We start from the raw sequence: 18,292 nt of genomic DNA on the forward strand, positions 1-18,292 counted from the left end.
AGTCTTCAATCATGTCAGCACCACAAACTTGATCAGGATAATTTATTTTATTACGTCGTTTCCATCGTTTTGGTATCAGACCGCCATCAGAATCTTCGATCTTGCCTGCTTTAGGTGCTTCAGTACAGTACTCAATCATGTCAGCCTCAGATGTGTCACCATAATCTTCAATCATGCCCGCTTCAGATGGTTCATCAAAGTCTTCGACCTTGTAAGCTTCAGATGGTTCTCCATCTTTCTCATTTTCATGGAGACGACTAGATATTGGAGTAAATATATTTTCATTTCTAATGTGGTTACAACTTCCTTCGTTTGTTTTAAATTTTAAATTATTATCTTGATCTAGATCAGTAATTTTAGCATTAGCTTTTTCGCCTTCGTTCCTCTTCCGCGATGTTGTAGCCCAGTCTTCGTTATCTTTATTCATCTTAATTGTACAGGTCTTGTAATGTCTATCCAAGTAATATCTTCTACCAAAGGATTTCTGACACTGACTGCAATGAAATGGTTTTTGACAAGGACCCAAATTACACTCGCTTCTCTCATGTCGTTTAGCATTCTTTCTCAAGGTAAACACCTTGCTACAGTATCTACAGTGATGACGTTTCGATACAGCAACAAATCCCGAATCAGGATTCATATTAGTTACTGAGACTAATGCCAGATGCAAACTAAGAGTTTTAATTAGATATATTACTTAAATAGATTTTTTTAATTATTTCATCAGCGAGAATTAATTTATCTCATTCAAAGGTACTTGTTGCAAGTAGTTCTGCTTTTCAACAATAGATGTCGCTACATGTTACTTGCAGGTAAATAATATTTAGTTCTTTTATGCGGGATGCGGGATGCTCACTAACGATCGCAATAGAACGATGGCTTCGCTAGACTCCAAGGAGAAGGAAGTTCGCCCATCCTGTTAGTGCTTCTTAGATTTCTCAGAGATAATTTGACTGAGTAATGATATATATATATTTTTAAATATCCACCTGATAAAAATATTACAAGTGATGATTAAGTAGCAGAAGTTCACTAATTATATGCAACCTTGAATAAAAAATGACATGCTTCATTAAGTAAAAAAATCCTTCATGCAGAGATAAATTCCTCATCAGTAACCAGAAGCACTCGGAGAAAACCATCAGATGTCTAGTCAGGAATAATCAGAAGCACCCAGAGAAAACCATCAAAATATTGTCAAGAATAATCAGGAGCACACGGAGAAATCCACCATAATACTGTCAAGAATAAACTGGAGCACACGGAGAAAACCGCCATAATATTGACAAGAATAATCGGAAGCACACGGAGAAAACCGCCACAAGTTTTCTTTGATATCATAAGATTTTCAGGAAAAAATAATAATTAATAAAAATAAATTAATAAAAAATTTTAAAAAATAAAATAAAAAAATACATAAACAGATTCTGCTAGCTTGTGAACTTCTCATTGTTGAACAAAGATATAGTTCTAGTACAAGCCAGAATTTTATGTATTTTTTTATTTTATTTTTTAAAATTTTTTATTAATTTATTTTTATTAATTATTATTTTTTCCTGAAAATTTTATGATATCAAAGAAAACTTGTGGCGGTTTTCTCCGTGTGCTTCCGATTATTCTTGTCAATATTATGGCGGTTTTCTCCGTGTGCTCCAGTTTATTCTTGACAGTATTATGGTGGATTTCTCCGTGTGCTCCTGATTATTCTTGACAATATTTTGATGGTTTTCTCTGGGTGCTTCTGATTATTCCTGACTAGACATCTGATGGTTTTCTCCGAGTGCTTCTGGTTACTGATGAGAAATTTATCTCTGCATGAAGGATTTTTTTACTTAATGAAGCATGTCATTTTTTATTCAAGGTTGCATATAATTAGTGAACTTCTGCTACTTAATCATCACTTGTAATATTTTTATCAGGTGGATATTTAAAAATATATATATATCATTACTCAGTCAAATTATCTCTGAGAAATCTAAGAAGCACTAACAGGATGGGCGAACTTCCTTCTCCTTGGAGTCTAGCGAAGCCATCGTTCTATTGCGATCGTTAGTGAGCATCCCGCATCCCGCATAAAAGAACTAAATATTATTTACCTGCAAGTAACATGTAGCGACATCTGTTGTTGAAAAGCAGAACTACTTGCAACAAGTACCTTTCAATGAGATAAATTAATTCTCGCTGATGAAATAATTAAAAAAATCTATTTAAGTAATATATCTAATTAAAACTCTTAGTTTGCATCTGGCATTAGTCTCAGTAACTAATATGAATCCTGATTCGGGATTTGTTGCTGTATCGAAACGTCATCACTGTAGATACTGTAGCAAGGTGTTTACCTTGAGAAAGAATGCTAAACGACATGAGAGAAGCGAGTGTAATTTGGGTCCTTGTCAAAAACCATTTCATTGCAGTCAGTGTCAGAAATCCTTTGGTAGAAGATATTACTTGGATAGACATTACAAGACCTGTACAATTAAGATGAATAAAGATAACGAAGACTGGGCTACAACATCGCGGAAGAGGAACGAAGGCGAAAAAGCTAATGCTAAAATTACTGATCTAGATCAAGATAATAATTTAAAATTTAAAACAAACGAAGGAAGTTGTAACCACATTAGAAATGAAAATATATTTACTCCAATATCTAGTCGTCTCCATGAAAATGAGAAAGATGGAGAACCATCTGAAGCTTACAAGGTCGAAGACTTTGATGAATCATCTGAAGCGGGCATGATTGAAGATTATGGTGACACATCTGAGGCTGACATGATTGAGTACTGTACTGAAGCACCTAAAGCAGGCAAGATCGAAGATTGTGATGGCGGTCTGATACCAAAACGATGGAAACGACGTAATAAAATAAATTATCCTGATCAAGTTTGTGGTGCTGACATGATTGAAGACTGTGGTGACACATCAGAAGCTGGCATGAACGAAGACTGTGCTGACACATCTAAGGTTGACATGATTGAGTACTGTGCTGAAGCACCAAAAGCATGCAAGAGCGAAGACTGTGATGGAGGTTTGAGACCAAAACGATGGAAACGTCGTAATAAAATAAATTATCCTGATCAAGCTTGTGATAATCACTGGCACGATGACGAAAGTGACCTTGAGGATGGTGTTAAAACGAAAGACACCAGAGATAATAATATTTATTATAAACATGCAAGGATGATGAACGCAGCAGAAGAGATTGATTATACCTCATGGGAAGATCCTAACATATTGGTTGACAGGCTACGACTACTACATGGATCGCTTTGTGCAGGAAACTATTCGAACATTAAAGAAATATCCTTCATACTCAAAGAACTGAGGGAAGCTGGCTACATACAATAATGGCTTAAATTAAATGTATGTGTATAAACTTGAAGATAAATTAATATATATTCTTTCCAAATGGTATCTACCATTTATCGAAATCTGATTTCTAAATAAAACTTATAAATTAAAGGTGCAAAATATGTTACCACTGCCAGTCAAAATGTATACTTATAAAGACATGTTAGTAATCATGCCAAGTTCGATAAGAAAAGTAATTGGAATCAGTTGGAACCGATTGAAGATGGAGCTCTTGGAACAATTGGAGCCTTTTGAAGCATTTGGAGCCTTTTGGAGCTGTTGGAGCCATTTGGAGCATTTGGAGCCATTTGGAGCTGTGTTAAGCATTTGGAGGCTGTTGGAGCCATTTGGAGACATTTGGAGCCTTTTGGAGACATTTGGAGCGTTTGGCGCATTTGGAGCCATTTGGAGACATTTGGAGCATTTGGAGCCGTTTGGAGCATTTGGAGCCTTTTGAAGCATTTGGAGCCATTTGGAGCTGTCAAGCATTTGGAGGTTGTTGGAGCTGTTGGAACCATTTGAAGACCGTTTGGAGCATTTGGAGCCATTTGGAGCATTTGGAGCTGTTGGAGCTAAGAAGTAGTCGTTGCATGTCTATGCAGGGCTAAATGTTTATAAGATTGCTGGCTTTCGCAATTGATTCTGTAGTAGGATAGAAATTGTGTAATAAATATTTTGTTTGTAAAAGACTTTGAGGTGTTTTATTTCTCGAACCTTACACTTTACTGGTACTTTTTTAAAATTAAAGTTGATTTGTATCGGCCAGGGATCGAACCAAGGACCTTAGTCGATCTAATCAATCAGTATATAGATTACAAATTTATTTAATGAATTTTGAACTTTTTCCCGAATCTCTAGCATTACAATTACGAATTTCCAATATGGTGGTCTTGATATCTGATAGGATAATGGTAGTAGAGGATTTAAAGTCTCTTTAAGAATTTTGAACATGGTTTATTGAAATTATTATTTTTTATATAAAATTAAATGTTTTGCATCATTCAGGGATCGAACCAAGGACTGGAGCGGATCGAATCAATATGTAAGTTAATGAGTGATTTATTTAATGAATTTTGGATTTTTTCCCGCTTTTCTAGCTACATTATTACATGATTTCAAGATGGCGGTCGAATTTCAAGATGGCGGGGGCACCTCGGTAATAAATGGTTACTGCACTGTAGCAGGTTAGAATAAAATTAACCAGATGGAAATGTACTCTATAATACGAGTACACGCACAAGATGGTGTACTCCAGCAGGTGGTCGCTCCTGGTAGCATGTACTGAACATAAAATGTCGGATCCATGATGGTCGACTAGGACAAAGTCAAATTTCAAGGACAAAGTCAAATTTCAAGGTCAAAGTCAAATTTCAAGGTCAAGGTCAAAGTTCAAGGTCAAGGTCAAAGGTCAAATTTCAAGGTCAAGGTCAAATTTCAAGGTCAAGGTCAAATTTCAAGGTTAAGGTCAATGTTCAATGTCAACAGTTGAGGACAAAAGTATGGTGACCAGATAATTATACTACATGGTATCGGCACACTCTAGCAGACGAAAACAAGATGGTGGTCTCCAGCGGATGAAGACAAGATGGCGGACATGATGTCATACCAGTTGATGATATATACCTTGGTACTGGTGGTGGTAGATCAGTCTAGGTAGCTTTCATGGAGGAAGGATCGACCGTTTTTCTCTCGCCGGGAATCGAACCAAGGACGTACATCGATATAATCAAACAGAATTCAAATACGTTAATTTTTTGATGAATTTTGGAATTTTTTTCATTAAAATCGGATAATAAATAAAGATTTTCAAGATGGCGTCCAAATTTCAAGATGGCGGACATGATGTCATACTACCTGATGGTATATGTGCATTGACATATGTCGTGGGGGTCATTCTGCCTGCGTCCACCGCGGGGGAAGGATCGGTCGTCATTTTTTAATTTTTTTTGCCTCTGTCGGGTTCGAACCGAGGACTCCGAGCTCCGTATCGTTTATGTAATTTTTTTATTAATAATTTATTAAAATTTTATTAATTTAATTTTTTTATAAATTTTAAATTTTTTTTTTAAATCGGATAATAAATAAAAAAGTTAAAGATGGCGGCCGTAACGAAAATTGCAACGGTGACGTCATGATTCAAAATGGCGGAAAACACATCGCCGGAATTTTCGAGAACACAATGACGTCATAAAAATGGCGGATTCAAAATGGCCGCCGTGATATACTTGTCCCGTTACGTTATGTCCCGTTACACTGTGTCCCGTTACGCCGGCTGCACGCACGAAAAAGTGTCACGTTACGCGGTGTCCCGTTACGATCGTCCAAGATGGCCGCCGTGACGTCAAAATCCAAGATGGCGGAAAGGACACACAGCACCGCAACCTGAATCCTGCCGTCGGATGCCCATTCATATACTACTAATGTGCCCCATTTATTACTGTTATTGGATCGAATATCGAAAAATGATGAAAGTACTATAGAAATATGTAAAATGGGCTCCGGGTACAAGCTTCAGGCTGTGGTGCCGTGGTGCCGACCACCCTCTTGTATTGTGACGTCACGGCGGCCATGTTGGATGACCTTGACCTTTGACCATCAAAATTTGCCAAAATTTTCATAATTCGCCAAATTAGCCAAAACTTACCCAAAATTCACCAAAATTCGTCAAAATTTCCAGTTTTTTTGGAAAAAAAATCCCGCCAAAATACCTCAAAAAATTTTACAGTTCGAAAATTAGGATATCGAAAAACCTCAAAAGTTATTTTGCCTTAGAAATAACACAAATTCATAAAAACTGCTTAAACATCCATGTCTACAGCCTCCGATAAGCCTTTTCTAGGATTTAGGATGCCATGACCCCCATATAGGATTATGACGTCACCGTTGCAATTTCAGTTACGGTCGCCATCTTGAAAGTCTTTATTTACTATCCGATTTTAATGAAACAATTCTAAAATTTATAACAAATTTAATATTAAAATTTTGATTTAAAGACTATTAAAAATACCGTTGAAATGTCCGTTACGGTCGCCATCTTATATTATATAAATGTTGCATGTTTCGTTACGCCCGCCATCTTGGTTGAGTATGTTGTCATCGTTACACTTTTCTATACACCCACCATATTGGATTCTATAAATGTTACATGTTTCGTTACGCCCACTATCTTGAAAAACTGTAATTTTAAAGCTAGAAATTCCAAAAAAAATCCAAAAAATATTTTTAAAATTGCTTAGGTACTTAAAATGTTTAGTTACTTAAACGATTTCGGTCCTTGGTTCGATTCCCGGCGAGAGTAAACCAGTTATGTATTAACATTTAAAAAGTTCTCAATAAAAAGTAATAAAAAATTCTTACGCCACACCCGACATTTTGAATTATGCCACCACTGTATCAATTTTCGTTACGGACGCCATCTTGAAAATATTTATTTATCATCCGATTTTAATTTAAAAGTTCAAAATTCAACAAAAAATTACTTATTAATATACTGGTTCGAACCCGGTTAGAGCAAAAAATAAAAAAAAAACTACTGATCCTTCCTCCACGGAAGCCAACTGCAGACTGACTTCCCACCACCCATACCAAGGTATATATCGTCAGCTAGTATGACGTCATGTCCGCCATCTAGAGTGCGCTGACGCCATGTTAGTGTAATTCTTACCCGCTAGAGTTCAGTAATCATTTAATATTACTGAGGAACCCACCGTCTTGACATTTGGGCACAATCTAGGAAATTTGTAATTATTTAGCTAGAGATTCAGGAAAAATACCAAAATTCTTTAAATAAATTTTTGATGAGTATACAGAATGTTTCGATCAGTTCCTGTGCTTAGGTCGATCCCTGGGCGATGCAAAATATTAATTTTTTTGAAAATTTAATAATTTTAATAGATGCATAGTGTCCAGGCCAACCATCATCCTTTAAGCCATTATGACCACCATCTTGGAAATTTGTATTTATTGACCTATAAATCCAGGAAAAATTCCAAAAAAAAAAAAAACATTTAAAAAATCACTCATTAATTTAATGATAGATTCGAAAATAAAACACTGCAAGTTCTTTAACCAACGTTATTATATTACATAATTTCTATTCTAGTACAGATAGACAATTTTTGACTTCAGGAAGACTATTCCGGAGGGACTAACGCACACAGAAATGACATTAAATAAGTCAGATATAGACCTGGTACCATGATAATAGCAAGTATTTCTGTCCCAAAGGAAGCTATAAGAATAAACATTTGAAAGGGCTGTTTTAGGATGTATTTCTTCCTACACAAGAGGGAGTTCCGGGTGACCAAATTTTTCTTTAAAAGGTTGCCTTAAAAACATTTTTGGCCTATATGAGGACACTTAAGTGTTTTTTTTTTTCTCCAAACATTAAACACAGCAATATTTGTGATAAACCTGTTGTTTAGCTCTAGATATGTAGGCGTTTACCAGCCCCGGGAAGCAAATTAGACTGCAAGTCGTAAAAGTTTTCCACTTATTTTTTCGTACGATCTGATTTATTCTTTCCATAGGAAATATTAGTTTAAAATGTTTAATTTGACACACTGCACTGTAGGTTGCACTGTATGTCACAAATAAACTTCAATAATGGGCAAAAAAAAAAGATAAATTCACAAACACCCAGAAAATAAGCCAAAATAAGCCGATGCCATAATTTAAATGCATAGACCGCACAGAGAATTCCGTGGAAGAAATAGTAAAAAAAATATCAGCTCAGAAAAACACAGTGGTCTGATAACGACATGACAGTTGTAACAAGATCAGAAAAATAAATACAAATGCCGACCTTGTACAACACGGCGACAGATAGATAAACCCAACGATGATAATAAACAGATAAACAACGATATAACAGACGATTCTGCAACCGAAATTCGGTTTAATTCAGACTCGTCGTGTACATACACTTCTCTGGGCCAAGTGCATTTTTTCCCCATAAACTTCATCTGTGTCTAATTTAATTTACAATTTACAGTTAGTAAGTTAAATAAAAATATAGTGTTTTTTGCGGTCTAGTCAGTCGGGCTTTCAGCCATCAAATTTCCGTTCCCTAAGACCTTGGAGCGGCGGGATGTGTGTTGAGCCCAAATATTAAATATTTGACGTTGTGGGCACGAGCCACGAGAAGCGGTGCTCACTTGAAAATTACATGAGCTCAACAACCTCTTACAGCGTGTTCCCGGTCCTTCCCCCGCCTCTCTCTCTCTCCACCCCCCCTCTGCCCGGCTCAGTTCCCCGCCGCGCCAGGCTGGAGGGCTGCGAGCAGTAGCGGCAAGGCTTCGGAGAAGTGTGGTGGGAGCCACTCGCTCATGCTACAGCCAATACTGAAATACTAATCAATACGTGCTGGATTTACTAGTATATACTCCCGTGAGTGCTGAGTCCACCGAAACGAGCTCCCTAGAAACACAGGGAAATGTACGCCATTTCATAGCGACTTGGAGGTGATTGAGGAGGAGCTACAATGAGATGCTGAGACAACCCATACCAGCACCATTGGAACCCCCCCTCCCCCTTCAACAATTCGGCTAACCTGTGGTTGACTCAAAAGAATCCCCCATGGTACGAGTATCACCAACTCTATCACATCTCTGGGACTCCTGAAACAACCCAATCTGGCCGAAGTGCGTCCAACCTCTGCTACCTTTCCGAAGCTGTTTCGCCGCTCACTGTGACCGCCTTTCAGCGGGAGGGCACCCCTCCAGACGTGCTCTGAGCTCAGGGCGAGTCCTGAGCCGGTAGAGCAAGCCTCGGCGGGAGTCCCAGCCACAGCAGGACACTGCCTGGACATGTGGGCCAGCAGGCGACTGCCGCGGTCCGGGACGCAGGAGACGCCTCGGGAGCTGGTCCCAAGGACTCTCTACCGGCCCCGGTGCCTCACACCCGGTTGCGTCCGTTTCCTCAGCAGAAGCCGCACCCAGACTAGCCTTTACCATTACGCCGTTGGTTCTTCACGGTGAGCCCAGGCCCTTGGGCCCCAACGGCCTGAGGGCCGAACAAACAGCTGTTGTCCACGGAGAGGGCTTTTCCACCTCACCAGATACCCCTTGCCAACATCTGACGATGTCGAGGGACGAGGACTCCCTGGCATAGCTAACTTTGGTAGACCCCTATGATCCACGAGGAGGCAGCGAGTTTCCATTGGTGCGAAGAGGCTGTGTATTCGCATCCATGCACTCTTCCCGTGGCCGTGTTGGATTCTGTCTCCGACACTAGAGCCAGCAACAGCTCCGTCACCTCAAGCACTCCCAAGTCTGCCGGAAAACATTAAAAACCCTGGGAAAAAAATGAAGCTACGGATAGAAATCAATATTTTTATTATTTTTAACTGGGATTAATGTCTCCTTGGCTGCGAGACGGGCATAAAGAAACCATCTCAGCATTTGCATAGACTTATATTTCGGGAAGTCATGGAAAACCGATATCGTGATGGCCGGGCGGGCATTCGAACCCAAGTCCTCTACAACATATAACAAGCCTAGGAGGTCCGCGCCTTGGTCGCCGTGCTTCTTGCCACTACTCTAGGAGGAGGAGAATTCTCTGGGAGACTCGTCTGGCCGAGAGCACGAGCTCCTGAGGCGCGGGGCGCTAAGGGCGACTCTGGCTCGCGCAACACACGCATTACAGCCTCTACGCGCCAGGCGCAGAACTGGCGTGCAGTCTTCGCGTCGGTAACGCGCCCCTGCGGGACCCCGCCATCTCGAGTTGTTTTTATCATTTTCCTCTAATTCTAATTTTTGTATATTTATCCCAATATTTGGTAGGGGGCCTATGTCAAGTCATAAATCATATCTTCTAGACCTATACCTTTTTGCAACCACATATTTACTAGCAGTATATAGTCTGTAAGCGCCGTTAGATGTAACTTATTTCACGTGGACGACTAGAACTACCATGTTAATCGCACCAGTTCACAAGTGTTGACTTCAACGAATATCCAAAGTTAAGTATTATGCCATGTCATAAAAAAATGCGAAGTCTTCCCTAAAATTGTTTGCTCAAATTTTCCCGATAGGTTAGTGTTATAATGCGTGCTTGTTGGTCTAAAGAGACGAGATTCAAATCTCACTACTGGATTTTTGTTTTACTTTTGAATAATGTTATAATATAATACTATGTATTATACAATAATAACGTTGAATCAGCTCAATAAGGTTAAGGTTTGTTTGTAGGAAGTATTTACAGATTGATTTCAATCGTTTGAACAAAATCAATTTTCCAAACATATGCTTAGGGTTATAATATGTGTTTTAAATTGTTTCAGGTTAATATTTTAGTAATTCCATAGAAGAATAACTTTAAATGTGTGCGAAAACTACAAATTATTAAATCTTTAGTGAATTTTAACAACATGGGCAGTATTTTTAATGAAATTACTTGTCGAAAATCAAGTCCACAGTAGGGCTCTATTAGATGTCAACTTTTAGTTTGAAATATGCCTTAAAGATAGCTCCACGTTTGTAGTGCCTTAGAGAACCAACAACATGTAAGATATATTTGACTCCATGATCGTCCCAATATAATTTTCCTGTCTTATAAATTTTAGGTATTGTTAAGGTTGCTGTTATATTTTCTTATGAATACTCTATTTTACAAAATATATTCCAGGATGTTTCACTACCATGATGTTTACTTTGGCACACCTATACACTTAGTACATACCCCGATGTTCGCGAAAGTTACTATATACGGGTGCGTGTAACCACACGTGGATCCACCATCTTGACGACTTTACTCGTGGCTATAGCAGTTTCTGATTACATGCGCATTGGACTTCCAAACCTGTTAAATCTCAGTTTTGAAATGCGCGCTTATTTCAGTGCATTTCTGGTGCATACTATAATTTCACCCTCAACTTGCTTAATGGAAGTATATCATCAAAAACGCATAAAGTGATAATTCCTGTCTATAGGGGGAAACGTCACTGTTCAGTGTTGAGGCATTTACATGCGACGCTTTCGGTACTCGGGTTGTTCGGCTAGCCTTGAGTACCATATTGTTAAACAAAATTATAGTTAGGTTTTAAAAAGAGAAATAACTTTTATCTTTTTCTCTAATATTAATACTTTTAGTATATTAATCCCGCTCGTCAATATTTTAATGTCTTCTACGTTAAATTTTGTGTTTGAGTTTCACATTATAAGATTATTTGCAACATGAGAACACGTGAATTCGCTCATAACCGGTATTATATGTTTACACATCAATGGCGTGTACTAAAAGACTCCCTCAGATTTTTTTTTCTTTTGTGACCATGAACATTTATATAAATGTATTCCAGAATTGTTTTTCTGCCACAAATACGTAATTGGCCCACCGATACGTTTGGTATGTCCCACGATGTTCACGTGAGTGAATGTATAATACAGGTTCATGTCACTACAAGTGGTCTGCTGTCTGGACGACTTCAGCACGTGGGTATGCAGAAACGCGCATGCCTTATAGATTTCACCATGTTATACTTCCGCCCATGGTGCGCGCGCACTCCATCGTATTTCCGTTGCTCACTAAAGAAGTATAATTTCAATAACTTTTGTAACGTGAACGTAACTTTTTTTTTTCAAATTTTAATAAAGTTACATTTTCTTAAGATAACTTAGCTAACCCATTTCCAAAGTATAAGTTCCAGATTGGTTTAAAGAGGGGGGAGGGGGTTCAATTTTCTGGTAAGGACCTCCGAACAGCCTATTTCTCTGGGGGACAGTTCCCTTAGCTAACCCATTTCCAAAGTATAAGTTCCAGATTGGTTTAAAGAGGGGGGAGGGGGTTCAATTTTCTGGTAAGGACCTCCGAACAGCCTATTTCTCTGGGGGACAGTTCCCTTAGCTAACCCATTTCCAAAGTATAAGTTCCAGATTGGTTTAAAGAGGGGGGAGGGGGTTCAATTTTCTGGTAAGGACCTCCGAACAGCCTATTTCTCTGGGGGACAGTTCCCTTAGCTAACCCATTTCCAAAGTATAAGTTCCAGATTGGTTTAAATAGGGGGGAGGGGGTTCAATTTTCTGGTAAGGACCTCCGAACAGCCTATTTCTCTGGGGGACAGTTCCCTTAGCTAACCCATTTCCAAAGTATAAGTTCCAGATTGGTTTAAAGAGGGGGGAGGGGGTTCAATTTTCTGGTAAGGACCTCCGAACAGCCTATTTCTCTGGGGGACAGTTCCCTTAGCTAACCCATTTCCAAAGTATAAGTTCCAGATTGGTTTAAAGAGGGGGGAGGGGGTTCAATTTTCTGGTAAGGACCTCCGAACAGCCTATTTCTCTGGGGGACAGTTCTATGCCCAAAGGCCCCCGGTAAGATCCCTCTCCAAAATATTAGAGCCCCGCAAAGTTTAGGACCCGGGGTCCTGCAAAGTCTAGGACCGTCTCTGTGAAGTCAAGCCCTTCTCGTCCGTGACTTGCTGACCGCTGGAATATCCCAACAGCGGCTAGAAGGGAGGACGACCGTTGCTTTGGCCCATCTGCATGCATTTAGCAATGAATGCATGTATCCTATATTCAGTTACGCTCGTCACTGACTTTATGACGGCACAACGCTGTGAGATAGCGCCTGCCTGCAGAATGCCAGTGTGCGGCGGGAAGTCGCCCACCAGGAGTGTGAGGCCGGCACTCTGCAGGTAGCAGCACTTGCTGCTGTACACACAGCAACACTTTATCATTTTTATATGTGTATTGTGTATGTGTATTTGAATTTTACACCAAAAGATTGCGCTAGAATTAAAAGAAAAGCTTTTTTTAATTTGTGAGTTTTCATTCGTTTTCTTACTTTTCGAATTTTAATTATTAACTTTGCAAAGTAAGTAAATATTAATTTATCGCTGAAAAACAGTTTTGATTACGTGAGTACGTCGTTATAATTGATTAAAGATTATTGAATGACCGAAGGCAGTTCACACACAATGTAGTTTTTCAAGAGGTTCTTCATTAAAAACAATTTTTTTGTCAAATATTTTGTTATCATTATCAGAAATATTTTCCATTTACACAACATTAAAAGAAATTAAATTCTTAATAAATATAATATGTATATCAACTTAAAGTTTTTGTTATATTCATCATTCTATAACGGGCGTCTTAGATGCCTTACACCTAACTAGTATATATATTTTTTTAGTTTAATCTTACTTGGTGAAGTGATGGAGTGTATAACGATGAACATGCCGTGTGTTTATTTCAGGTGACGGCGATAGACGGCGATAAGGACCACCCTGAGAGCATCGTCTACTTCCTCACGGGTCAAGGCATAGACGCGGACACTCCCGAGAACAGCAAGTTCGACATCAACCAGACCTCGGGGGAGATATTCGTGCTCAAGGTAGCAAACCTAGATCCACACAGAGCGGTTCCCGAGCAGTACCGCTACACAGGGCTTGGGCTGGGTTTATATCCTAGATCCACACAGAGCGGTTCCCGAGCAGTACCGCTACACAGGGCTTGGGCTGGGTTTATATCCTAGATCCACACAGAGCGGTTCCCGAGCAGTTACCGCTACACAGGGCTTGGTCTGGGTTTATATCCTGCGCAAGAGATCAAAAACGCAACAGAAGCATCGGCCAAGTTTCCATTTGTTGTGTTTCGTCATGCGTTTCCTCCTTCCATATTTTAAGTGAAATATTCCGAAAACTTAAGCCCCATCTACAACAGTCCGAATCGGTGGCGTTCTGTGTCCTTATCCTACTGTGATTTACGTCACATTGTTTACAGTTGCGATGTACAATGTCCGAAACTACTGATATCGAAAGAAGTCACCAGAGCGCAGTAAGTATATAGCGCCAAAATAAATTATTTGCGATCGTTTTTATTTATGGTTTTCATGCAGTGTAAATTAGTACGCTGCTAGGTTTTGAATATTCAATTAACTCGTGAAGGTTATGGGGGTTTAATAATATGTATTTATTCTTTAAGGAAAAATAATAAATGCTAATAAATGAATTCCAAACACTCTGCAAAATAAAATTCTTGTGTTGAAAAGCGCCGGTCGCAAACGGACAGCACTTGGATTTCCTGGCATTCTACCATACCGTCCGTTATTTACTGTATACCTATTTTAAACGGGAACTGGAAAAGGAAATATCACGAGTTTTCTCCTTCTGCTTGACACAGACGTTATGTGCGTATAAGGCTATGTTACTTGTTGAAATTTTGCACAATTTTAAAGCTCATCCAGACGTAAAAAAACGGATCTCTAACCCTATCAAAAGGAACGAAAAAATTGCGGGAAAAGTTTTACTTTAACAATGATTTTATGCATTATTTATGTAAATGATATAAAATAACCTACCTTTTGCTTTTACAACAGCAAAAACTAAAATGAGCGAGTCTTTCAGTATTCGCCAGAGATGTGTGACATCTAACCTCGGTAATGAGCATATTCATGTGTTCTTCTGTTGCAAATACACGTAAAATACGAAACTCAGACACGGAACTTAACGTAGAATTCTTTAAAATAATGCCGAGAGTGATAAATATTAAAAAAAAATTTAATAGCATTTTTTGAGGCGATTCACACGTAGTCTCCGCAACCACCGCTATAATTCTTAACCGGAGCAGCTGCGTCGACTGTTGAATCATTCGATTTGCAGAGAGAAAGGTTAAACTGTGTATAATGAAACGGCTCCGATGAAAGTTGAAAAAGACTTGGGAAAAAAATATCAAACCCCGGTTTTGAACCTAATTTCCGTTAAAATACTGCCCATCTTGTTGAAATTCATTAAAAACATTTTATACTATAAATTGTCTTTTTTTTTTTTTTTGCTTTGTGAATTTTGGTTTGCACCATCCGCCACAGATGGCAGCAACGTGGATACACATTTCCGCTCCATTGAGGAAAGTACTCCTACCGAGTGTCGCGTGACTCTGGATCAGTGAAGCGCGCGTGTGTCGCAGCCGCTGGACCGCGACCTGCCGCACGGCCGGCCGCAGTGGAGGTTCACAGTGTTCGCGCAGGACGAGGGTGGCGAGGGGCTGGTGGGCTACGCCGACGTGCAGGTCAACCTCAAGGACATCAACGACAACGCCCCCGTCTTCCCGCACGGCGTCTACTTCGGCAAGGTCACCGAGAACGGCACCAGAGGTACGTGACCCCGCGGAGATGCCACAGTGGCACGCATGCGGGCACGGACCAGCTCTTCCGTTTACGTTACTGCGTGCCACCAATACAAGCAGAGTACTTGGCTGCGATGGTAGCCATGTTTGTTTATGTTCTAAATACGTTGAAAAATGTTTCGAGAACATATAAAAATAGGCTATCTTGCGTTCTATTGTTACTTTGTGGTTTATTTTTATCATATATGTAAATTCTTCCCGTTCTGTTTTAAATTAAATTAATACTTCTTAACTGCAAAATTCGATCTCATTATCCTCCATTTTTTTTTTTTTTTTTTACTTTTCAGTGCACTGTGGAAGCAGCAGACATGACAGTGAAATGTTCCGGGAGATCCGTCTACGTTTACGTAATCCGTTTCCGTTTACGTGTCATTGTAGAACGGGTCTAGCAGTGTGCCACCTTCGCTTGCCTGATGTATCTGGTTTGCGTGATTAGGATTGGAGGGCAGCGTGGTGGAGCGCTATGAATTTTTATTCGACAGTTATACAAAATAGAGATTAAATAACAAATTTACTCGGTAGTGAAAATTTATTTTAACGCATACACATATTTCAAAAGTTTTGTTTATATTATTGGGTAGGTACTGCGTTTTAAGTTGGAAAAAAACTAAGCTGCGAACAAATACCCTTCCTTGCTTTGTGGTAATACCTACAACACAATGGTGTATAAGACAAAGAGATAAAAAAAAACCTAAATAAAGATTTTTACTAAGAAACAATCATTTTCGTGCGATTTTACAGTTAATTTTTTCTCATCGTGTTTTCAATTGGCGAATATTGTCGATGACACCAGATTCAGATGGTGCTGTCTCACCTCGGAAGTTCCAGTTCGCCAGCTCTGGCCAGAAGGTCCGCTCCACGGGACTGTGCCATCAGTACCTGACGTCACAGGTCACGTGATCCAGTAAAGTACACACGACCGCGTCGACACCACCAACTCCGACATAAGACAGACGCAACTGCACGAATGTGGCAGGCCCTTTTAGTTCATGGAGTGGATGTCTGTTTTGAAGTTGAAGTCACTCTGTTTTTCAATTGGTTGGCAAAGAAAACCGTAGCTGCCAGTGACAACCCTAGACTTAGCTGGACCTTGGGCTATTTACTTTTGCTGGGCCTTCATATTTTAGAGAGGATTCTTACTCAGGTGTCTGGGAGTTACGGAAAAGCTACCAGAGAATAATCTTCCATGGAAAATTTGAACAATAAACTATTTAAAAGAAGGTTTTTCAGCCAACCTGGAAAATTTAATCCCGACGATAATTTTGCTAACTTATCTTAAGAAAAGTTGATATTTTCCCCTCAAATTATACTCAGATTAGATTTATAAATACTATATTCTGTCTCAGTAATAGCATATTTGTATTCTTAAATACGAATACAAATAGGTATATTCGTAAAAATTATTTTCTATGATATGAGCATGAATATATTCGTATTTAGAGGTATGAATATGAATATATTGATATTTGCAGATGGGAATAATAATACAGCTGTAGTCGTATTTTCGTGAGAATATTCATATTCGCATATTAGAGGATTCGATACATGAATAAAATAATCGTATTCGCATATTCATATTCACTTATCGGTGAATACACGAATTCACCACCTACAATAATATTTACACTTTTTTTTTTTAAATTTCCAGGCTCTGAGTACCCAAGTTGTGGCCATGGTAACGTTTAGAGTCTGCAGATTTTTTAAAAATTCCAGGGTTTATAAAGTGGTTTAATTGTCCCCGGGCCCTTAAGGGGCCGTCCTAGTAAGAAATAGAGACAATAAACTGACGGCTACGGTAAAGCATGTCCTGCTTATTCGAGAAAAGTTGTCAGGGTAATTTCAAAAAAATAATTAACAAGAAAGATGTATTGATGTTTCTATAGTCATCTGTGTTCGTAAAATTCGTAATTTAGTTTAGTAATTCGCGGTTCAATTATCGTAATATTAGCAAATTGAACACAATTTTTGAACTATATCCTATAAATTTATTAGGTTTTGGAGACTACAGGAACATAGATACATACTTCGACAACACAAATATCAAATAAAATTGCATAGTTGTCGCTGTGGGTTTTTTGAGGCCTGCTCTAAGCTAAGCCATGATTCCGGCAAACCTCACTTCCACGCACGGCCGGACGGTGCTGCTTCTGCTTCGGAAGGCGCCAGGAGGACGAGAGTGGAGGGGATAGAAGGGATGTGCAAGGGAGGGGGCTCGGCAGGGGGAGGGGTTGGCCCAGCGGGCGGTGCAGGAAGGCAACGAAGTTGGCGGGAAACAGGTTTTAGTGAAAGAGGCAGGAAGCCCCAGCCAGTGTTTAAAGTATGGGTGTTGATGTGCTTTGGTGTGTGAATTGAGTTCGTTGCATTATGTTTTCTACAAGCAAAGGCTAGCGCTATGGGAATAAATAATAGTTTAAAAAATCTAAAAAAACACACTTTATATAGAAAACCAAACTAAAAAATATAAAATAAATTTGAATTAAGAATAGTGTAAAAATGTTTAATAAATATAAATTAATAATAGTGTTTATAAGAAAAAAATGTATTTTATTTTTAAAAAAACGTGGGGTGCATGGTGTCAATAGTTATAAATATTTTATTGACATATATGAGTAGAAGGATTATCATTTCGATAATATCTTAAAAAGCACCTCACGCTTTTTTTTAATAAAATAAAATATTTTCTTATATACACTATTATTAATTTATATTTATTAAAAATTTTTACACTATTCTTAATTCAAATTAATTAAAATTTATTTTCTATATTTTTAGTTTGGTTTTATATAAAAGCGTGTTTTTTAGATTTTTTAAAATATTATTTATTT

The 18,292-nt window shown here is 38.8% G+C and overlaps 1 protein-coding gene across 1 annotated transcript in view; it reads left to right on the top strand.

Annotated features, from left to right (window-relative positions):
• LOC134534814 (neural-cadherin-like) overlaps positions 1 to 18,292 on the top strand; it is a 200,582-nt gene that overhangs the window by 86,198 nt on the left and 96,092 nt on the right. The window contains exons 5-6 of the mRNA XM_063373458.1: positions 13,540 to 13,677; positions 15,249 to 15,435. Coding sequence (XP_063229528.1) covers positions 13,540 to 13,677; positions 15,249 to 15,435 — 325 coding nt within the window. The remainder of the gene's footprint in view (positions 1 to 13,539; positions 13,678 to 15,248; positions 15,436 to 18,292) is intronic.

This window comes from Bacillus rossius, chromosome 1 (assembly GCF_032445375.1).
Source record: "Bacillus rossius redtenbacheri isolate Brsri chromosome 1, Brsri_v3, whole genome shotgun sequence".
Taxonomy (NCBI): Eukaryota; Metazoa; Arthropoda; class Insecta; order Phasmatodea; family Bacillidae; genus Bacillus; species Bacillus rossius.